The sequence below is a fragment of the Rhinolophus sinicus genome, linkage group LG01, assembly GCF_036562045.2.
Source record: "Rhinolophus sinicus isolate RSC01 linkage group LG01, ASM3656204v1, whole genome shotgun sequence".
NCBI lineage: Eukaryota > Metazoa > Chordata > Mammalia > Chiroptera > Rhinolophidae > Rhinolophus > Rhinolophus sinicus.
Window position 1 is genome coordinate 5,602,787 of NC_133751.1, and position 20,252 is coordinate 5,623,038.

General features: G+C 46.8%; 1 protein-coding gene across 1 annotated transcript; it reads right to left on the minus strand.

Annotated features, from left to right (window-relative positions):
* Positions 1 to 1,826: 1,826 nt before the first annotated feature.
* ETS2 (ETS proto-oncogene 2, transcription factor) lies at positions 1,827 to 19,975 on the minus strand. The gene is made up of 10 exons (XM_019730328.2): positions 19,718 to 19,975; positions 15,487 to 15,558; positions 12,577 to 12,688; positions 11,318 to 11,437; positions 10,767 to 10,967; positions 9,162 to 9,245; positions 7,879 to 8,103; positions 6,772 to 7,035; positions 4,903 to 5,021; positions 1,827 to 4,019 (listed from the first exon to the last, which is right to left on the minus strand). Exons 2-10 carry the CDS (start codon positions 15,556 to 15,558, stop codon positions 3,804 to 3,806), a joined length of 1,413 nt encoding a protein of 470 aa, XP_019585887.1. The 5' UTR covers positions 19,718 to 19,975; the 3' UTR covers positions 1,827 to 3,803.
* Positions 19,976 to 20,252: the final 277 nt, after the last annotated feature.

The following is a 20,252-nucleotide window of genomic DNA, read 5'->3' on the forward strand; positions in this document are numbered from 1 at the left end:
GAATACATATCTTAAATTTCTGGGTAATAAAATGAAAAGCGCACGTAAAGAACTTCTGCAGGTAGGGAATATAGTCAGTAACACTGTAATGACTACCTATGGTGTCAGACGGGTATCTGACTAATCACTGCAAGAGGTATATAAATGTCTAACCACTATGCTGTAGACTGAAACTAATATAATAGTATGTGTCAACTGTCATGAAAAACTGAAAAAATTATACAATTATACTAACTTCTAAGAAAGAACTTGTTTGAACTGCAAGCTAAACTAATCACTTGGTTCATGAACACCGTTTTTATTGAAAGAACAACCGACAAATTATGTTTATTCAGCTTTGGGTATTTGACAGGTATTTCCTCAAAAGTAAATGAAATGGATCTGTCACTTCAAGAAAACTTAGTGTTTGTTGCCAATGATAAAAGTTGAGCTTTCAAGTGCAAATTCCAATTTTTGAAAATGTGTATGTGCCTTTGTGAGCTTCATAGCCTCCCAGTGCTTGGCTGATGAAATTGGTGGTGATAGTAACTAATGTATGCACTTAGGAGGACCATGTGTTCTTTGGGTAGGAGATTGTATATTGAAATATGTCAACATTTTGAAGCAATATTTCCCATGTGACTAATGCATGATGTTACAAGATTGCATAAGGGTAAAAAACCCATTCAAAGTGCAAGACAGACTGGTGGAATTTATGATAACCGTAGGAAAATTGGTTGATATGGTTTCATATTCCAACTGCAAATAACTTTTAAGAAACTACCATTTGTCAGTTGTGGTGTAGTATCAAACAATATCCACGATTATCTGAAGCAACTATTAAAGATTCCTCCCTCTTCCAAGTGCATATCTGTGTGAGGCCTGATTTTCTTTAAACTATATCACAGCAGACTGAAGGCAGAAGCAAGTGTCAGAATCCAGCTCTTCTATGAAAGCAGACATCAAAGAGATTTGAAAACATGTAAAACAGTGCCATTCTCACTTTCTTTGAAACTTAGTTATTGTTCATAAAAATGTTAATATGTAATAAATTATTTTAAAAATGAGTATTTTAAAATGTGTTTGAATTTGTAATATGGTAAACATCGATGATCTGTGGTGTGCTGGTAAATGTTTGCCAATCAGCTCTCTGAGGCGGGTGGGGTGTGGGGTGCCCTCATTTGTAGTGTTTGCTGATTTCATGGTGTAAATTCTCTCATCACAGCCAAGTTCAAGCTACCAACAGAGTTGCGTAGAGTTGCGAAGAGACATGCACCATCAGCTCTCACTAGCCCTTGGTGAGCTGGCTCCAGCACATCTCTGACACAATCCACCTAAGTTTTTTTGGCACCTTCACTGATTTTGAAGAGTGGAAAGGAGTCTTGAGAATGAGTTTGAGGAGAGGTATTCCAGGACCATCACCCTCCTGTCTGGTTAAGTCATCTCAGCAACGTCAGAAGTCCAGGAGAACTGTGGCCTCAATTTCAAAAGCCCTTGCTTTTAGGAACAAATCCTAATGTTCTTAAATGTAAACATCCTAAAATTTCTTCTGTTATGTCTGCTAAGCCCCTGGCAAAGACAAGAGCCTGGATCTTCCTACTCGAATCCTACCCTAAAATAAATTTTCGTTTTAAGGAACACTTTTTGGGAATTCCTTCAGGAAGGGCTCCCAGCTGGTTCCAGCTTGGTCATGAGTTACTAGGTGGCCAGTGTGTAAAATCAATTAAACGGAGGTGTGACTCTGTGACTGAAAGCTGCTGAGTGGGCAACAGCTCTGAGCACAAAATCCTCACTCTGCCTCCTCCGTGTTGGGGTGGGGACGAAGAATGAGGACTCACAAGGAGGAGTTTATATAAACAAAATACTTTATTATTTGAGAAAGAAACAGCCAAATTACAAAATTTTTATACTTCAGTTCTGTTCATCACCATGCCAAAGGTTTTCAATGGAGTTCAGTTCCTGTCACCATTAAGTTGGAACGCATGAAACTGCCAACTTTGTAAATAAAAGAGAACAAATATTGTTGATTTCATGTGGTTCAACCCCATTGAAAATGAGCCGATGGCTAAGATGTGTTTTGGCAGCAAGATGTTCCCAGTCACATATCTGTTGATGTTATAAACAGACGTCCAAGCGATAAACAGGTCCTGCCTGAGAGAAACATCCTGTGTTTAAAGATACTGGAAATTGCCTTGTGTGGGTCTTGAGACGGCTTTGCTCTTCCCAGCTTGTCCCTCCACCCAATCACGTGGTCTCATCACACGGGCGATTCTTTAGAGCTGTCAGCCACCAGTCCCAGTGTCCTCTCTCACCACTTCTCAGGCCTGTCTGACTTGGAAACCAACTGGACTGGATCACGTAGAGGCCAGGGATACACGATGACCCAGACACTCCTTAGAAGCAACTACAAAGTCTCCACCATGATCAGAACATTTTCTCATGAGAACTTTTCCAAAGCATCCTTTCCCATCTTGTTTACCCTCTTGGCCTCTGGGCATTCTGCGACCAAGAAAATAAGAAAAAAACAAAACGAAACAAAACTGCCTTGCTGTGGATGCTGAGCAGAAAGGAGCAGCCTTGTATCCACAACCCAACGCGGCAGTCAACAAGGACGGAAGAAATCATTCATTCATACCCAAGAAGTTTAATAAAGGTTCTCCCTCCCCCCGAACCGTCAGCTCTTTACCTTTACATGGAGCTGAGGTAAAAATAAAGCTTTCTTACAAATTACATCTTTCTCCAGTGAATTACTTTCACAGTAAAAATAGCTGCTATGTAAATCCCCCGATCTCTGAAAAGGAGTTGCATATTTCCAAAAATAGTATTCTTATCTTAATCACACAGAATAACTTGGGGCTTGAAAGTGGGGTACAGGGTGGAAATGGCTGGTCAGGGAGGGTAGTTGTGGGGGAAACACAGTTGGACTAAGAAATAAAATAGGTTTTGTGTATCAACTGATTTAAAGGCATGCATAGAAATGGAAAACATATGCCATCTGTCAAGAAAAATACTGCTTTATAGCTTTTACAGTACAATTAAAGGAGAAAGCAAGGGCCAGATGTACCCCTGAATAATAACATTACATTTCTTATAAAAATTCCCAATATATAAAGTCCTTGCCAGATAATAACCCAGGCAAAACAAAACAAAACAAAAAACAGGGATTAGCCCTCTCAGACCTTACTCCTATAGGCAGAGTAAATGTAAATAATACACATTTTACAACTTCTCTTAGTCTGCCCTTGGCAGATCCAATGTTTGCAAAATGCCATATGTACTCTTGAAAAATGGAATAAACATTGCATGTCTGCATTCTTATTTCACATATAGTTATATAATTATTTTAAATTACAATATACAATTTCTGTTAAATAGAACTGTTACAGGATTTTGATAACAATTATAAGATTACAGTCATATATACAAACCAACCTCTGAAATGGCACGAATATTTCCTTGCCTCCTCCTACCCTCTGAGACAAAGAGACCGCTTTTGCATTTGTCATTCCTGGTTGCAAAAGGCAAAAGAAACCCAAAATTGTGTGTGTCCACGACATGCTCACTCCTTGGAGAACGTCCAACAGCCTGACCGATCCTGTCACACAGCCTGTTCGGAGGCAGGGTGGCTTCCCGGCGCTGCCCTCTCGGCCACTTGAATGTAATTGCATTATAAATAGCATTTTCCTGTCCACAGGCTTTCGAAGCGAGAAGCCGTGCTGCTTTGGGTGAAGAACCGCACTTTTGGATGAAATAAGGCCACTGCTTCTTGGCGACGGTGCTGGGAGCAGTCAGTCAGGATGGCCCCGCTTGCAGTCCCCAGGGCCTCAGTCCTCCGTGTCCGGCTGGACGCCCAGGATGGCGTGCAGTTCTTCAGGTGTGAACCCCAGCAAGTTCTGCAGGTCGCACACGAAGCGATACACGTAGCGCTTCCCTGCCGTCTTGTGGATGATGTTCTTGTCGTAGTAATAGCGCAGACCGCGGCTCAGCTTCTCATAGTTCATCTTGGGCTTGTTCTTCCTCTTTCCCCACCGGCGGGCCACCTGCGGGGGATACGAACAGGAAAGAGTTCTATTCCATGTGCCAATGAAGAAAAAGGGAATGACTTTCCCCCAATTATGACACTGACACATGCTCACCCGGGCCAAGTTGCCCACTACGAAAGGAGCCCAGAGGTGCCCTCTGTTTTAGGACACATGCCAGGCTGTGTCCCTCGGTTGGTTCTGAGGACGGAGGGAGGTGCAGGCCCCTCACCCACAGCACTGTCTGGTACAGGCCTCTTGAGGCCACTGGCTCAGCAAAACCTCGTGGGAGCCTGGGTTCAGAATTGGGGGTCCTGAGACAAGGGAAAGGCTGTGCCCTCTCACCTCCAGGTTCTCATTCCAACCACCACCATCAGCAGCTGCTGAGTGGGGTTCTGAGCCACGTGACATTACGCACAGCTCAATTCTTCAGCTTCCCAAGGGATCGGGGAGGTGACAGACTGCACTCTACCGGTGCAGAGACCCAGGGCTTCTCTAATGCTGTCCCAGAGGGGCAGGTACTGAATCTGCCCTTGGCTTTCTCTCCAGACAGGGCTGGGGCAGCTCCGCTGAGCTCAGCTGAGGAGCATGGAAGCCCGGCTGGAGTGCCGGCGTGGGGGTCCTGAGGCTCGTTCCCCCCAACGGAAGACGGCGGACTTTCCAAGGCATTTTCACACAGTCAGGTGAGAGCCTCAGTTTACCACCTGTGCCTTTCTATGCGATGACAGAGCAAGACACTGAACTCGGCCAGTGCCCAGGGATTCTGTAAACCTATCAGCGAAGCCAGGCTGGCACTTCAAGTGTCCCTCCTTTGTACTGGGAACCCTTTCCTGTGCCCAGAGAACTGCATGTGTGAATCCAAAGCGATGCAACAGGGTTTTGAGCCCACAGGCCCCGGCCATACCTCATCGGGGTCAGCAAGCTTAAACTCCCATCCGTCCCCAGTCCAGCTGATGAACGGCTGGCAGGATTTGTCAGAGAGCAATTCCAGGAGAAACTGCCACAGCTGGATAGGTCCACTTCCTGGGGAGAGGGAGCATTACATGTTTTTACAGATTTCAAATGTGGCAAGGGTTCAGTCATCCTAATGAAACAAACAGGTGTACGAATGTGAGACCCAACTCTGGGTGCCAAGGTGAAGATGCCATTCCAGGTGCTGGTGACAGCCCTGAATGCTAATGCGGTCAGGCCAGACACCAGATAGAGGCCTTCCTGCAGGCTCCCTACTCCTAGAAAAGGAGTCACAAGGCCCCGGGCTGCTGGATTTGGTCTTTCTGGGGGAAAAAGTACGGGGCCAACCAAGTCTTGGCATCAGAACCTGTCATCCTGGGTAATTGCTCCTTATATAGTAACTTTCAGGGTCTGTTTCTACGAACAGCCGGTGGGACAGGATGGGGGTGCTTGGAGGCGCATTTCGCCACGGACCTAGGCCTGTCATTAGTGGGAATGTGTGCTGTAGCTTTCCTGCCTAACGATGGTGGGTAAACTGCTTAATCCAATATGTGGTTTCCTCCACAGCCATCTGGGCATTTGGCGAGGTCCCCACCGCCTCACTGCCTCTCTGGTGACGCGTATGCTTTGCAAACTGCTCTTCACGTGCCTTTTCTAAAGGATTGGTACTTTGAACCATCCCCTTGTGAAGTAGCATCATAGTAGCACCATCTAAGGACGAGGGGTAAGATGGGGTTCAGAGGCCAGGTGCCCTGTCGTGGGTCACACGCCCATCAGAGCGGTTCTCCAAGACACAAAGGCTGTCATCAATAGGCTTTGCTATGAACCATGGGGACAAAATTTCTGGAGCCAGATGGAACAGGGTTGCTGCTTGTATAACTGAAGAGAGCTGTGCCACTCGGAGCCAATATCCCCATCTGTATAATGGGTTGACAGCACCACCTGCGCTGGGCTGTCCTAAGGCCTATCATACGCCTGGTCAACCACAGAGCTGTCAGGCAGCAAGGGGTCACTAACATGACAGTGAAAAACACCAACACCAGGGCTGTTTATTTTCTGACCAGGCCCTGACCCCTGTGTATGAAAGCTACAACAGTTCTCACACACTCTACATGTATTTTAACACATTTCCATAGTCATTTGTTTTAGGTGACAGAAAAAAATGGATGCCTACATATCCTTATTTTAACCTATCAGATTTTTGTAAGTAGGCCTTTTTTAAATCCCCAGTGGCTCCATATGGTCAAAACATGAAGAAAAAAAAAAAGCTCATTTAAGGACACATGAACCAATTAAAAAAACAAAAACAAAAATTCAGTATTTTCACTAACGTGCTGGAAATATCTAATTCTAAAAACAGCTTTAATATTTGTCCCCTGCCTAGAATAGCTCTTGCCCAAACCTTAAAAATAAGATGGGTTTTAGAAGCAAGAAAAGGTAAACAGTTCTGTGTTATTTGAGGCTGGCTTGCCGCCCCTCCCCGAGCCAGCCTACATTCTTTGCACGGGTGAGTCAGCGAGCTAAAGGCTCCCTGCTCCCTGTCCCCTACCCCTCCTCCTGTCCGGAACAGCTGAGCACATCCCAGGTGAGGCAGCGGCCAGTGGATTTTCACCCACGCCACGGAGCAATGTATGAACATCCCAGCAAAGTTGGCCTTTTTAAAATTCAGGGAGACAGCATGTCTGGATTCAGGATTACGCTCCACGTATCAAATGTGGGGTGTACATACAATGTGCCCAGACCAGAAACACCCTTGACAAACATGGCTGGAGCTGGGCAGGGCACAGGGAAGGTGACAGGAGACCCGGGCACGCACGCTCACCTGTGAAGCCGGCCAGCACGGCCGCAGGTATAACTGGTTTGCCTTGCTCCACTGGGTCGCTCCTCTCTTGGATGTAATCCTTGAAAGACATGGTCGGCTTACTGAGGCACAGAGACTGGCTGCAGTCATCCTCGAAGCTCTCGAAGGAAGGCACCCGCTGCACGTCCAGCAGTGACGACTGGCTATTCCAGGACTGGAGCAGCGAGTCTGAGCTCTCGAAGCTGTCCGCGCCGCTCTCGGGGGGGTCACGGTCTCCGGGCTTCCCTGGCAATGACACCCAGGCACAAGCGTTGACCTCTCCAGGACAATGACATGTCCAACCCTACCGCCAATAAATGATGGCAGCGTCATGGCGAACCACCCATTCAACCGTGTTAGCTGCTGGTGCAGAATCGTGCAGACCCTCACAACGCCCTTACACTGAGGGGTTTATTCTATAGGATTCTACTGCACAACCACACCTTCCACCAACAGTGGGACGAGTAAGTCAGCTGAAGCCTCCCAGAATGGAGAATGATACAGAACACCCAGCACCACAGATGGACCTCAGACCTAACGCTGAGCAAAAGACAAACACGAGAGAGGGAACCTACAGTATGCTTCTACTTATATCAAGTTCAAGAACAGTAACGACCATGATAATGAAAGTCAGGATGCTGGTTCCCTCCCTCTGGGGCTGGGAAGTGGGGTGAGGGAGACTTTTGGGGTGCTGGAAACCGCTCTATCTCCATCTGGGTGGCTGTTACACAGGTGTATATATGGAAACATTCAGCCAGTTGTATATCCTGAGATTTGTGTACCGTGCATATACATCTCCATGAAAAGAAACCTGTCACATTCCTACACTGTCTCCCCACTGGGTGGAGGAATCTAGCCCCAAGAGCAGGGTCTTGTTTACTCAATACCCTCGGACCATGGCCCAGAACGTATCAGGAGCACCCTTAGTAAGCAACTCAGTCGTCTGTGATTGTGACCTAAAGTCACTTAGCATTTGGACAAGCCCCTGACCTCCTCCAGGTGATTAAGCAGCTCATGGCAGTGTCTGACGGTGGCTCACGGAACTGAACCCAAGCCTTACTGAAAGGCCTGCCTGGAGCGTCTCCTTACCGGAACCGTTGGTGAGCAGACTCAGGTTGCTGCCTGTGAAGTCCTGGCTCAGGGAGCAGTAGTTGACACTGACAGTGTCCATCCGAGACTTGGGGAAAATCGGAAACTCCTGCTCAGATCTGAGGGCACTGGGCGCTGCTGTGGACGGACACATGGTGTCCAGGAGGCCACCTTTGGGGTAATTCTGCGTCTGCATTCCATACGGCGCCTGCTCGACACCGAAACCTGGAACAGAGCGACCCGTCAGCACAGCTATTAGGCATGAGTCAGGACCCTCTATGCCTCAACCAACTCGAGCTTGAGCCGTTCTGCATGCGCCAGCCTTCGCAAAGCACCGGTGGGAATGTGGGCTTTGAGGGGCAGGCTTTCCACTAAGTCCTCTTCGTCTCAAACCATGTGTCTTCCCAGCCTTACAGGCCCTTTTACAAAATGCCTGCTGCCTCTGGACCCTGGGTGCGATGCCTCAATGCTGGTATTTCTACAGCTCGAGTGTATCAAGCATGTTCACACCTCTCAGGATGCCAGGGATCACTGGCTCTCGGCTTCCGAGGACACAAGACTCAGACAGACTAAATGATTCGCCCCTCATTGTGTGACTCCTAAGGAGAATCTCCCCGCTCTGGCGGGGGGGCGGGGGGGGTCCAACTGTAACCTACACTCACCAGTGTCCTCAACCAGAAGGAAGGACCCAAATTCCATGACACCTTTTTAAACTCCAAAGTTCAGAGCAAATTTAGCATTGCTTTCCACGCACTTCCTGTGCCTGCTGCCTCTCAGTTGTCACACTAGACATGACCATAGCAACCAGCTCACTCCATCCTGCCCTTGCTCTCTGGATGGCCCAGGCTAGCGCCGGCTAATGCAAAAATACGCAAGCCATTTATGCAACATCAAATTTTCTACTAGCCTAAAAATTCTAGTTAAATTTTTACGCAATGTTAATTTTAAGTAGCATTAAAAAAGAAACTGGGGGAATTAATTTAAAATGTTTACTTGACCTAACATACCAATTATCATTTCAATAGGTAATCAACATTTATAAAATTAGGAAGCAGATATTTTACATTCTTTGTTTCATACTAAGACTTCCAGATCCCATGTGCATTATATTCTGACCACATATCTTGATGTGGACCAGCCACATTCCAAGGGCCCAGTAGCTCACTAGCCACGTGTGGCCACCATATGGGGTAGTACGCGTGTAGACCGCACCTTTGGACCTTCCATGAGTTAACAGGATGACTTAAACTGAAGACCTTAAGGGTAGAATCCATTGGACTAACCTAATGAATTGCTATTAATCCAATGAGGAACTGAGTTGAGGTGGCAATTTTCTTCATACTGATCTTCTGTCTTTTCTTGGTTTTCTGAAAGAAAGACACAGGAGAGATAAGATTGCAAATGGAGGTCAAAGCTGCACAAGAAAAAGTTACTTTCTGAATGACTGTTCTATGGTTATTTCAGAACAATTACCATAGATGCATGTAGTGGTTCACATTCAATCTGACGGTCTTCTAAGTCATTATGTCTTTTAAAAAAACTAGAGACAGCAATGCGTTTTTCTAATAACTAGAATAAATTTTCCAACATGAACGCTGTCGTAGGCATTCAAAAATTCAATTTTCTATTTTACAATTTGAAAGATCTAGATGGTATATTTAACTCATCTGTGTAGTCAACAGATAGTTAAATATTTGTGAAGTACCACCTGGGCCAGGCTGGGGCTGGGACTAGAGTAGGTGAGGGACGTGGGTTCAGTTCCTGCCTGTGAGGCTTATGGCCACTGCTTCAAGCCCTGAAAGTGTCCCCAGGGTGCATTGAGTGTTACACAAAGAGAGGGCCACGGTGCTGGGAGTCGAGTCTATAACAGGGACACATGTGCCCAGGAACTTTGAAAGGGGAAAGATTGGTGGCTGTGTGTATGCCCACTTCCTACAAACACACGTAACCCCACGGACACCCACAAATCCAGATCCACACAGACTCGCAGCCAAGTCATAGCAACACAGGCCTGTCTTGCCAACAAACAGACCCTCACCAGAAACTTGTCACATCAGACTTATCCAAGTTGAGGGAAAACGTGAGGTCTTTAAAAACGAGTTTCCTTAGCCCTCAGGAGCCATAACTAAAAGGAGCTGGTGGTTGGATCCTAAGGTCTTTTAAAGATTCTGAGGCTGTAATCGAGTTTTGAAACTCAGTGTTCACTTAAATGAGGAATTCTTCCCTGAAGTCTACAAATGAGCTGATTTTCTTACATTTTTAACTTAAGTGATCCCTCACTATGATTTTTGTCTTTTTTTTAAATTCCATGTACTTTTAACAACGGTCTCCATACTCTTTTAAGGTCTGAATCAAGTCTTTCTCGCTACATAATGAGAGTTCTTCTGTCAGGGCCAGTTTTTGTGTATCAGTGTGTAAACAGCTGGCAATTACTTCTACTTTGTTTAAAATCATAAAACCAAACCAAAAAAAAAAAGAATTCTTTGTTGGACTCCATCTGGACTGAACGCAGATTGACGCTGAAGCCCCCAGAGTCAGTCTGAGCAGAACTCCCTTTCCTCGAGGCTGACTCGTTCCTTTTGGTTCTGTAAGGTGAGTCACAGCTGGGGGATTCTTGCTGGCCCCAATGTCTGGGCCAACACATACTCCCCTGACGAATGCCGTCCAGCAACGGTGAACAGGTTAGTGAGTAAGGCCTTGTGGCTGCACAGTGCCACACACATACTTAAGTGGATTCAAAGTGGATTCAAATCTATCGTCACCATCACTATTTGACTCACTCCAGGGCGTTTTCGGACAATTGACATCATTTAAACTCTGACCCTATGGTTGGAGAGTGCTGCTCTCCCCGCCCCTCCCCCCTCCCCCCTCCCACGGCTGGTAGGTACCTTTGATCATCTGCTCCAGATGCTCCCAGAGAATGTCGCCCACGAAGTCAGGTGCCAGCTCCAGAAAACGCTCCTTGCCCAGGTTGCACAATACCTGGCCGTCCATGCCAAACCTCTGGAGATTGACGTTCACCAGACTGAACTCATTGGTAGCCCAGAGAAGCCACTGGCATACCTGCTGCTCCGTCCACAGCCAGGGGTCTATGGGGGAGGGATGACGAAAGATGAAACACACGAGGGGGGAAACATAGAAGGAGGCAGTGAGACCAGAGTCACTCCTTATTTACCCATCAAGTCCACACATGCACCAAAGAGCAACGAAATGAGCCAGACCCCCAGGTAAATGCTAACACCCTGACAACAATGCTGGATTAAGTGTTCAGTGGATGGGACAGGCATAAAAACTGGCTCAGGTTACCCACGTCTCTGCCACTCTCTGCAAGACGCCTTAAGCAAAAGCTTAAAGAAATAACCCATCTCAGGCAACGGCAGTCAAATTCGCTGGTCTAGTCCAGCGCAGACTCAGAAAAGCGACTCTGAGACAAACTTACTCTTGGGAATGCCCAGGCGCCGCTGCTCCTTGCTGAAGCCGCTGAAGGTAGCTTTCAAGGCTTGACTCATCACAGCCTTGCTGCATGGGGTTAACAGCGGCAATTCACAGTTGGTCGTGTCTAGAAAGAAACCCCAGGGGACGTGAGACTTTCAAGCTGGCAATATCAGACGGAGAATTTAGGGGAGAAATCTTAGTTTGTAGGAAAGAACAATGTGGATCTCAAACCTTTGCGGAATTCCTTAAAAATATATAAATATATACAAAAATTTTTTTCAACTGAAATGGAAAAAAGCACTACACGCCTCATAACTTCACTTGTTAAAAAATTCTAAAGTAAAACCTCAGTTTTATTTTACGATGCACAACTTCATAAAGCAGTTATGCCTGGGTAAAATGTCTATTTAAGTCTATTTTAAAATTTTAGACAATGAGAGAAATGACATGGTTGTTGGCCAAAAGGCTTAAGGGATTGTAAATATATAATCTGGAAGTTAATTTCATTAAACTAAGCAGCAAAGAGACTGGGAGAATAGTATGAACACACAGCCCCCAGCACCGTAAAGTTCGCACAGCGTCTTCAAGTTTTATTGAAAAACAATCTTCTCTGGATTCCCTCAGCAATTTCAAGAATGATAAGTGACGGTCACATGCTGGCACGCTTACGCAAGCACATGTGTATTAATTAATTTTCTGGGCTGTATTTTCTAGCACCTACTTCATATGACAAAGTAACCTCTGGAATGTTTCCAAGTAATAAGTATCACAGTAATTGCAGAGGCATTGTCTGACATGCTTGTCCTTTATAAAGAGTAAACAGTGATATTAAGAACTACAGAAGTAAATACAGATGGGTACGCGTTAGCAAGAATTATCTGTTGCCCCAAAACGCCAAGGGGGATGATCTAAGTGGGAATCCAGGATGAAAAATTGGGGTGCATTTTAATGTGCATTGGGTTTGCTTTGCTGGGTGGACCTGGGAGCTTCTGGGTTGAAAACAACACCTTAATGGAAATCTCAGGGTCCCCTGCAGTTTGCCAATAGCAGGACATTTGCTCTCCCTGGGGTGTGTCTGGCAGTGGCAGGGGAGACACCAGTCACCACTCTCATCAAAAAGGAAAGCTGTCTTGTCCCAGGCCCAGAGCCTCTATCTGACTTACCCACCAAAGACTCAAGACACTAACACTCATCACTTAGGAACTGTCATCTCTTTATTTACTGCACTACTTAGGGCAATCAGGCAAAATGTGTCAAGGTTACCATGAGACACAGAATCCAGGCCTGTAGGCACCTCCTGGAGTGCTTGGTCTTCATTCAGGGAGGGCAAAACAGCAAACAGGGACCCATCAAAGGTGTCAAAAGCTGGCTGGCGCTGCAAAACAAGAACAAAACAATGGCTACAGCAAAACACAGGACAGAAAAGAAAATGCAAATAGAGTACTTATGCTTATTTAATTACCCGTTTTCAAAGGAGCCTGTGGGTAATCTCACCTATCCACCAATATGTCCTGATTAAACTGGCCATTGTAAAGCCACACCTGGAACGACCAGCAGCACTCCAAAGAGACTTCAGGGATGGCCCTGAGTGACCAAAAGGATTCTATTTCACTCTGGGTCATTTAGTCACCCTCACAGGAATCAGATCGACTGGGAATTTATTCTTAATGGCCTCATCCATTTAACTTAATAAATTAAGTAAACAAATCTAAAAATACTAGAGTCATAGGAGAACATTGGGGGGAAGGGCCTCAGAGACCACCTGGCCCTTCTGCTCTGTGGATCGGAGAGAAAATCTAGTCGGGCTACGTATGTAAGAAAAATGATGCCTGGCAAGGTCATTTCAGGTTTAAAACAAAAGGCAAATGACTGAATGAAAATTGAAAATCAAACAATGAAATAAATTATCTGTGGAAGTATTTATTTTGAAGCATTCACAATGAAACACTTTTAACTAAAACTAAATGTTTTTCCTCATCAATTCCAACGGTTCAGAAAATAGTGAAACACAGGGCCGGCCAGTGGCTCAGGTGGTTGGAGCACCGAGGTCGCCGGTTCGATTCCCATATGGGCCAGTGAACCGCACCCTTTATAGATTGTGAACAACGGCTCTCCCTGGAGCTGGGCTGCTGTGAGCTGCCATGAGCGGTGAGTGGCTGGCAGCCACTGTGAGCAGCTGGCAAGAGCTGCTGAGTGGCTGACCCACGAATGGCCACCGACTGCATCAGCCGGGGGGAGCGCAAGGCTCATAATACCAGCATGGGCCAGGGAGCTGTGTCCTACACAACTAGACTGAGGAACAATGGCTTGAACCCGAGTGACGGCAGGGTTGGGGGGGGAGGGGCGGCGGAAAAATGGGAGGAAAAAAACGTAAAATACATGAGAAAATTCCTTAAGGTTTAATTTTATAAAAGTAAAGTGGATTAAAAAGACGCCCCCCCTGCCCCCCAGACACCGGTCACCTATTATCTACAGTTTAGGGGAAAGAAGAGGAGAGATACACAGAGAAAGACAAAACCTCACACTGTGGATTTCTGATAATCTCATTTAACATCCATGAAAGAAATAGCCTTTAATGTAAGTAGACAGCTAAGTTGTTTTATAAGGAACAATTAAGGTCCTGATTCATCATTGCCTAATTTGTTGAGGACAAAAACGTGAAGAAATATATTTTTCCAACATAAGCTGGAAATCCCATGTTATGTGTAATACAATGACCCATTTGTTGAGTCATCAATAAAAAAATGTGTAATACATTTACAAACAAAATCAGTGTGTGCTTTCTTTTTAGAAATGCAGAACAATGAATGATGCATTGCGTAAGAGGGCAGGCAGAAGTTGGAGCTTGGCCCAAAACACTCAAGACAATGATGTGCAATGATGGAGTCCAGCCCCCCAAAACCCAAAGCAATGATGTCCGACAGATGTCCCAAGACGTCGAGGGAAAACCAGTAAGGCAAGTATCAAATACTCATCCAGATTACTTTATAATTTTGGACTAATTTAGTGTGAAATATCCAATTGACTTCTTAAATTTCTACTAGCATTGCGCAGGTGATTAAGAAATGCCTTTCCTTTGCTGACCGTAAATTCTTTTCTTAAAATCAGGAAGTCAAAAGACAATGATGCAAATTCATGCTGCGTATTTCAACATATCACTGTTAGTGACTGTTTCTACTCCAAACCCAGAAATTGCATGGACATCATTACATTCTTTTAATTTACAGAATTTTTCTTTTTAGGGGTGTGGTTTCAAACTTAGTACTATGTCTTGTACAGTTTCTTCCATGCTGAAAACTGTCTGGTCAGATCTAACAAGAAAATGCACTAGGCTGAACTTGGATGACCGTCACAAATACTCAAGAGAGGCCTGAGCCCAATTTGGCTCTTTGGACCCCATCCAACAGTGATCTACAGAGGAAAATATAACATGCCAGCAAGAGACCTATTTATACAGAACACTGAGCTTGGAGGAAGCCAATCTAAAAATCACTGCTTCTGAGATATGATTACTACACAAAGCTAAAAACAATTAAATCTCTCCTATCTCGCTCTCACATGTGGAGAAGGCAAATGGGAAATTATCAGTTTGTGCTGCTAAAGAATGTTCCCAAGAGGAATGAAGACAGAAGCTATGTGAAATTTGTTTGTTATGCAGCAGAGAACGCTTTCATCTGTAATCTGTTTTTTTGGGAGAGGGTTTACAGAAACAGGCTGCCTACAACCCAGTGGGTTCTGCCCCCTCTGATGGAAGCAGCAGCTGCAGTGGGGCCTGCCTGCTTCTTTCAGGCAATTCCACTTCACTTCTGAAACAGCTTTCCCATCATCCAAAGAAACTCCTAGGGATCAACCTCTCCAGCTCTGTTCCACTGAGAACCATAAGTTTTTCCCACCTGGTAGGAGTCTCAGAACTAAACTACAAAGACCTCACCTTCTACAAATTAAATGGTTTCATGTCTTGGAGGACAAATAGGATGAGCATCAGGATACCCACTTTATAGACTAGAAAACTGAGGTCCAGAGAGATTAAGCAAACAGTCTAGAGTCACACAGCCAGTAAATTTAAAGCTGGGGCTACAATAGGTTTTTGGGACCCAGCCCATTGTGTTTCCTCCTAGAGACTGAGCTCTCCAAACTTCTTTAAAAAGTTTTTATTAAGACTTGCTCACTCACCTTGAGTGTCCCTCGGTAACTGTTAGACACAGGGGCCACCTGGTCCATGTTCTTGATTCCAAAATCATTCATCTTAAAAAAAAAAAAAAAAAGAAAAAGAGGAAAAGGAAAATAAAGGAAGCATCAGAGGCAACAAATCAAGCATTGCATTTTTAAAGAGACGTCATGCGCTGCATTGACACTTAATTCTGGCTGAGTCTGTCAAGTTCTACAGCATAACAGTTACTCAGAAATGAACGCCAGGAATTCTTCTTTAAAAGGCCTTTCCCTCCAAGGGTATGCGATTGAAGTAGTTAAATAATAACGCGGATTCCCCACTGACTTCCACTTAGATAAAGTCACTTTCTGGCTGGCTGCTCAGAGCCTCCCAAGGCAGCCTGTGTCGCTGCATAACAGGAGCGGGAAGAGCTGCGGTTCACGGCCACTTCCAGGGTCAGCTCAGGGTGCTGGCCTGGAGGGGTGCCCCGCGCGGGCCACCTCCCGTCTGCCCCAGGCAGTCAGCTGGACCTGGAAGCTTCAGGGGTGACCCGCCCCTGCCCTGGCAGCTCCCGGTGTTTCCAGATCTAGGAAGGCATGCTGGGAGGAGCCACAGGCGCCCCCTCCTCCAAGCTGTGAGGAAGCCTGTGCGCCTGCGCCTGGCAAGGAGATCAAAGGGAGAACCACTGCTACAGATCAAACCCTCCTGGATCGTCCCAGAGTCTCCAGCGGCATTGTGTGTCACTCAGCCATGCATTGCTTCAAGAAGAACTAATTCTGACCACAGATCTGCCTTACTCGCTTTGATAGTATCTGGGCTGATACTAGACCTGCGCTGACCAATGTGGTAGCCACCAGCCCCGTGTGGCTACGGAGCGCTTCGCACATGGCTGCGGCAGACTGAGGCTTGCTCTGCATGGAAAATGCACACATGATGATTTCAAAAATTTCGTTAAAAAAAGTTAAATATCTTGGCAATAACTTTATATTCACTGCTTGTTTATATAATTAAAAAAACATATTCAGTTAATTAAAATATACTGAAATTAGTTTCACCTGTTTTAAAGATTTAATGTGGCTATCAGAAAATTTATAGTTACATTTGTGGCTTGCAGTTGGATGGTGCTGCAATAGACTGAGAACTTATTTGGCGCCCTAAAATGTAATTTTTGGCCAGGTGAGTTATATATTAATAAGTGAGAGGGGTACATAGATAATGCCACCAGAGTGTCAGACAAAAAAAACAGCAACTAAAAACTCATTTCCAAGTAACTGGGTTAACACTGCTGATAGTAACCTTTATCCCTTCTCTCCCTCCCCTCTTCCAGGCCAAGGAACTGAAGGCCTATAAGGAAGCTTTATGGGGTCCCACTAATTGCCCACCCCCATGATCTCCACTGGGTGATCCCACCTGTTACAACCAAGAACTTTGAGTAATTGACATATTATGCAACTGATAGCACTTACTGGAATTGGCAAATAGCGTATTTTCCTATAATTAATGAAAGCTTGTGCTTTCTTGTTGTTTTTTTTTATGATCAACATTACAGCTAAACTAGACCTCCCAATACCTGGACACACACACACACACACACACACACACACACACACACACACACACACAAACCACCCACCAGAAGCTCTGGAGAGGGCTGTTAAAACCCTTAGAGTGCGGGTAATTATAGTGGCCAGTGGAGGCTGGACAGCACTGGAAATAAATATTAGTGCTATGGGGGGGGGGGGCGTCCTGGATCAAAAGTGGCCACATTTGCTCCAAATCTCTGCTTGGTGAACCTGGTCATCCCCATGTACTCAAGAATCAACATTCACTACTAATGGTAGCTGCACTGATGGGCTCCTGTGGGCTAAGGGCTAAGCCTAAGCCGTGGGACCAAACTTCCCCCTTCATGGCATCTTCATGACAACCCTGAGAGGTAGATGTGATACAGTGAGGCAACGGAAGAGGCCCAGAACTTTTGGGAACTTGCCCGGGATCACACAGCTACTGCAGGGGTTTCTAAGGGACACAGTGCAGACGACACCACCATTGAGGATGATCCTACATCCTACGGACCTCCAGGTGCCAGGATAACCTGAAAGGCGGGGTGGGGGCCTTCTCCCACCACATCCTTAGAGCAGAGAAAGCACAGATATTATTAGCCAAAGCTCCTGTATGCTATTCTTTACCATGTGAAATGCTCCTTAATTCAGAGCATTCTGTCATTTATCTGAATGAACGAAGCCCTGTTAACCTGTTGATTAAATACACAAGCTATATAGAAGACTAAAATGAAAAGGCATCTTGGGTGTTGCCAATTATCCATCCAGAGCCAGCTCTGTTTCTATGTCTGGTCTGCAGACGCTTGGTGACTTTATTCTACACTTCCCAGCTTCACAGAGATGAACAGAGAATGGATGTGGAAGGCAATGGAAAAGCTTCGCCTGGCTTTTGTGTACAAATACTGGGAGAAAAGGCAGTCTTCCACTCCCACATAAAGAGCTGTAATTACTAGCTACAGAATAGAATTCTTTTGTTGTCCAGCTTTTAATTTGTTTTGTAAAAACCATGAAGAATCAAAGTGCTCTACCAATGGTTTCAGGCAGACACAGAACTAATTAAATTTGTTCACTTATTTTAGTCAACATGGCTTCTTAAGGTGGCAGACAGGCCAAGTTTCTCCACATAAATCAATTTCAAATTTGGGTCCTTTTGGTGTTGCCCTATGGATCGCTGCTTGTGAACCAAAAAAAAAAAAAAAGAGCAGGAAGAATGGCAGAAATGTAAGGGTTGAGTATGATTACATTTTAAAACAAGTAGAACTTGGCTGACAACAGCACCCTTATTGGAACAAGTGATCCCTTATGTGAGATTAGCACACAGGTTTGTATTTAGGTAAATCTGGAAAAAACAAAACAAAACAAAAAAACCCCAGAAAACAAAAAACTCAAAAAGCACTTTTGAAGGTTGGTTTGCTTTTTCCTTTGAAAGTTATCACTTCAGCGAGAGGAATGACTAATCCCAACCATGAATGCTTGAATATTTCCGTGCAGGACGCCCGGTGCTAACATTTACTATGATATTACTCAGAATTTTAATAAACCTAACGTGGAGATTTATCTGCCTGATGAGTGCTGGCGTGGGTAGGCAGACCGTGCACAGGCGCTTCCATTGTCCGGAACAAACATAATCTCTTAGTAGTGAATTAAAATAAATTACCCTTATCTCCAAAGGGGGCTGCTCACTTCTTTACTTTCTAAATAAAGTAAATAAGTAGCACGTCAACTACTATTTTAGGCTACCCCGAAATTGAATACAGGCCAATATAAAAAGTCTTCCTGTGTTTAAAAAAAACTCCAAAACACCGCACACGCGCACAAACGCTGATAGTCCTTCATTCAAAATGCACCAAGAACGAGAAAATAAAGGCAGTTCAGTAAACCCATGTCCCCATTTTCCGACAGGTTCCTCACGCTTGCCTGGAAGGGCCAAAGGGGCCTGGATCCAGAAGTCCTGGGGCGCCCGCGAGGGTCTCGCCCTCCCCGCGGAACGCGCGGGCAGCCCCGGCTCACCTTCCCAGCGCTTCCCTTGCCCGCCGACCGGGCCGGGCCCTGGACGTAGTCCAGCAGGTGACCCGGGGTCCTGCGTTTTCGAGGATCCGCAGCCTCTCAGGTGTTTTAGGCGCCGGGCGCCCCAGATCCTCCTCGGCCCGGCTCACTCCAGTAAGTCACCCGCAAACCCGGGCGCGCCGGGGCCCTCTCGGAATCTTCTCCTATGTCCCCAACCCCTTCTCGAAATCAGGTCCGCCTGGGCGCCTACTGGCAGGAGACCGTCCCCCACTTACGGCCCGCCCCACCCCGCGCCAGGCCCGTGATTCCTTTTAAAAACAAAAGCGAAAAACAAGCCTGTGCTGCCCCCCTACCCTAGGCGCTCAGCGACCCCGCGGCCCGGCCCAAGTTCGCAGCCCGCTCTGAGCGTCGCACTCGGGCCCACCCCGCGCCCTGCCCGGGGCTCCGCGTCCCCGCAGTACCCAAAGCCACCTGGCCACCCGGAACACGATCCCGGAGCGGCACGCACACCAGATGCTGGAGCACCGAATCCGAGGAATAGCCGCCACCCCGCCTTGACCCCGGGATCCTGACCTCTGCGCTATCTACGTCCCTAGCCAGGTCTCTGGGTCCCCCAGGAGAGGAACCGGAGTCGAGGGCGCTCTACGCTGATCACCGCCCGCCTGCCGGCCCCAGATCCCGCTCTTACTGCGTCGCTTTGGGCACCGCCGGCGTGCAATCGGGCGGCAGCTGCTCCGGGCCCGGGCTCCTCGGTGCGCGCTGGGTGAGAGCGAGAGCGAGCGCGGCGGGGCCGGGGCGCGGATGGGGCTCTCCCTGAGGCCGGGGTCCTGGGAAGGCGGGCGAGCAGGAGGCTCCGGGCGCTCGGGGCTGGGGGTACACCGCACTCCGCACCGCGACTGGAGGAAGTAACCAGCCCGGCCCCTTCACAGCGCGCTCTTCAGGATCTGCCGGAGGAGGGAGGAGGGAGGAGACAGCAGGGAGGGGAGAGGGCAAAGGAGATGGGAGGAGCGACTAGGGGGGAGGGGCAGAGAGAGGGGAGGGGAGGAGGGGAGGAGAAAGAGAGCGAAGAGGGGGAGGGAGGCATGGAAGGAGGGGAGCGGTGGGGGGAGGAGGAGGAGGGAGGTGGGGCGGAGCCCGCTTTTTCTGGCCCGGGACCTTGCAGGGCACCCGCTGTCACACAGCTCTGTCCCTAGCCCGCTATTCCAGGGCCGCAGCAGGCCCGG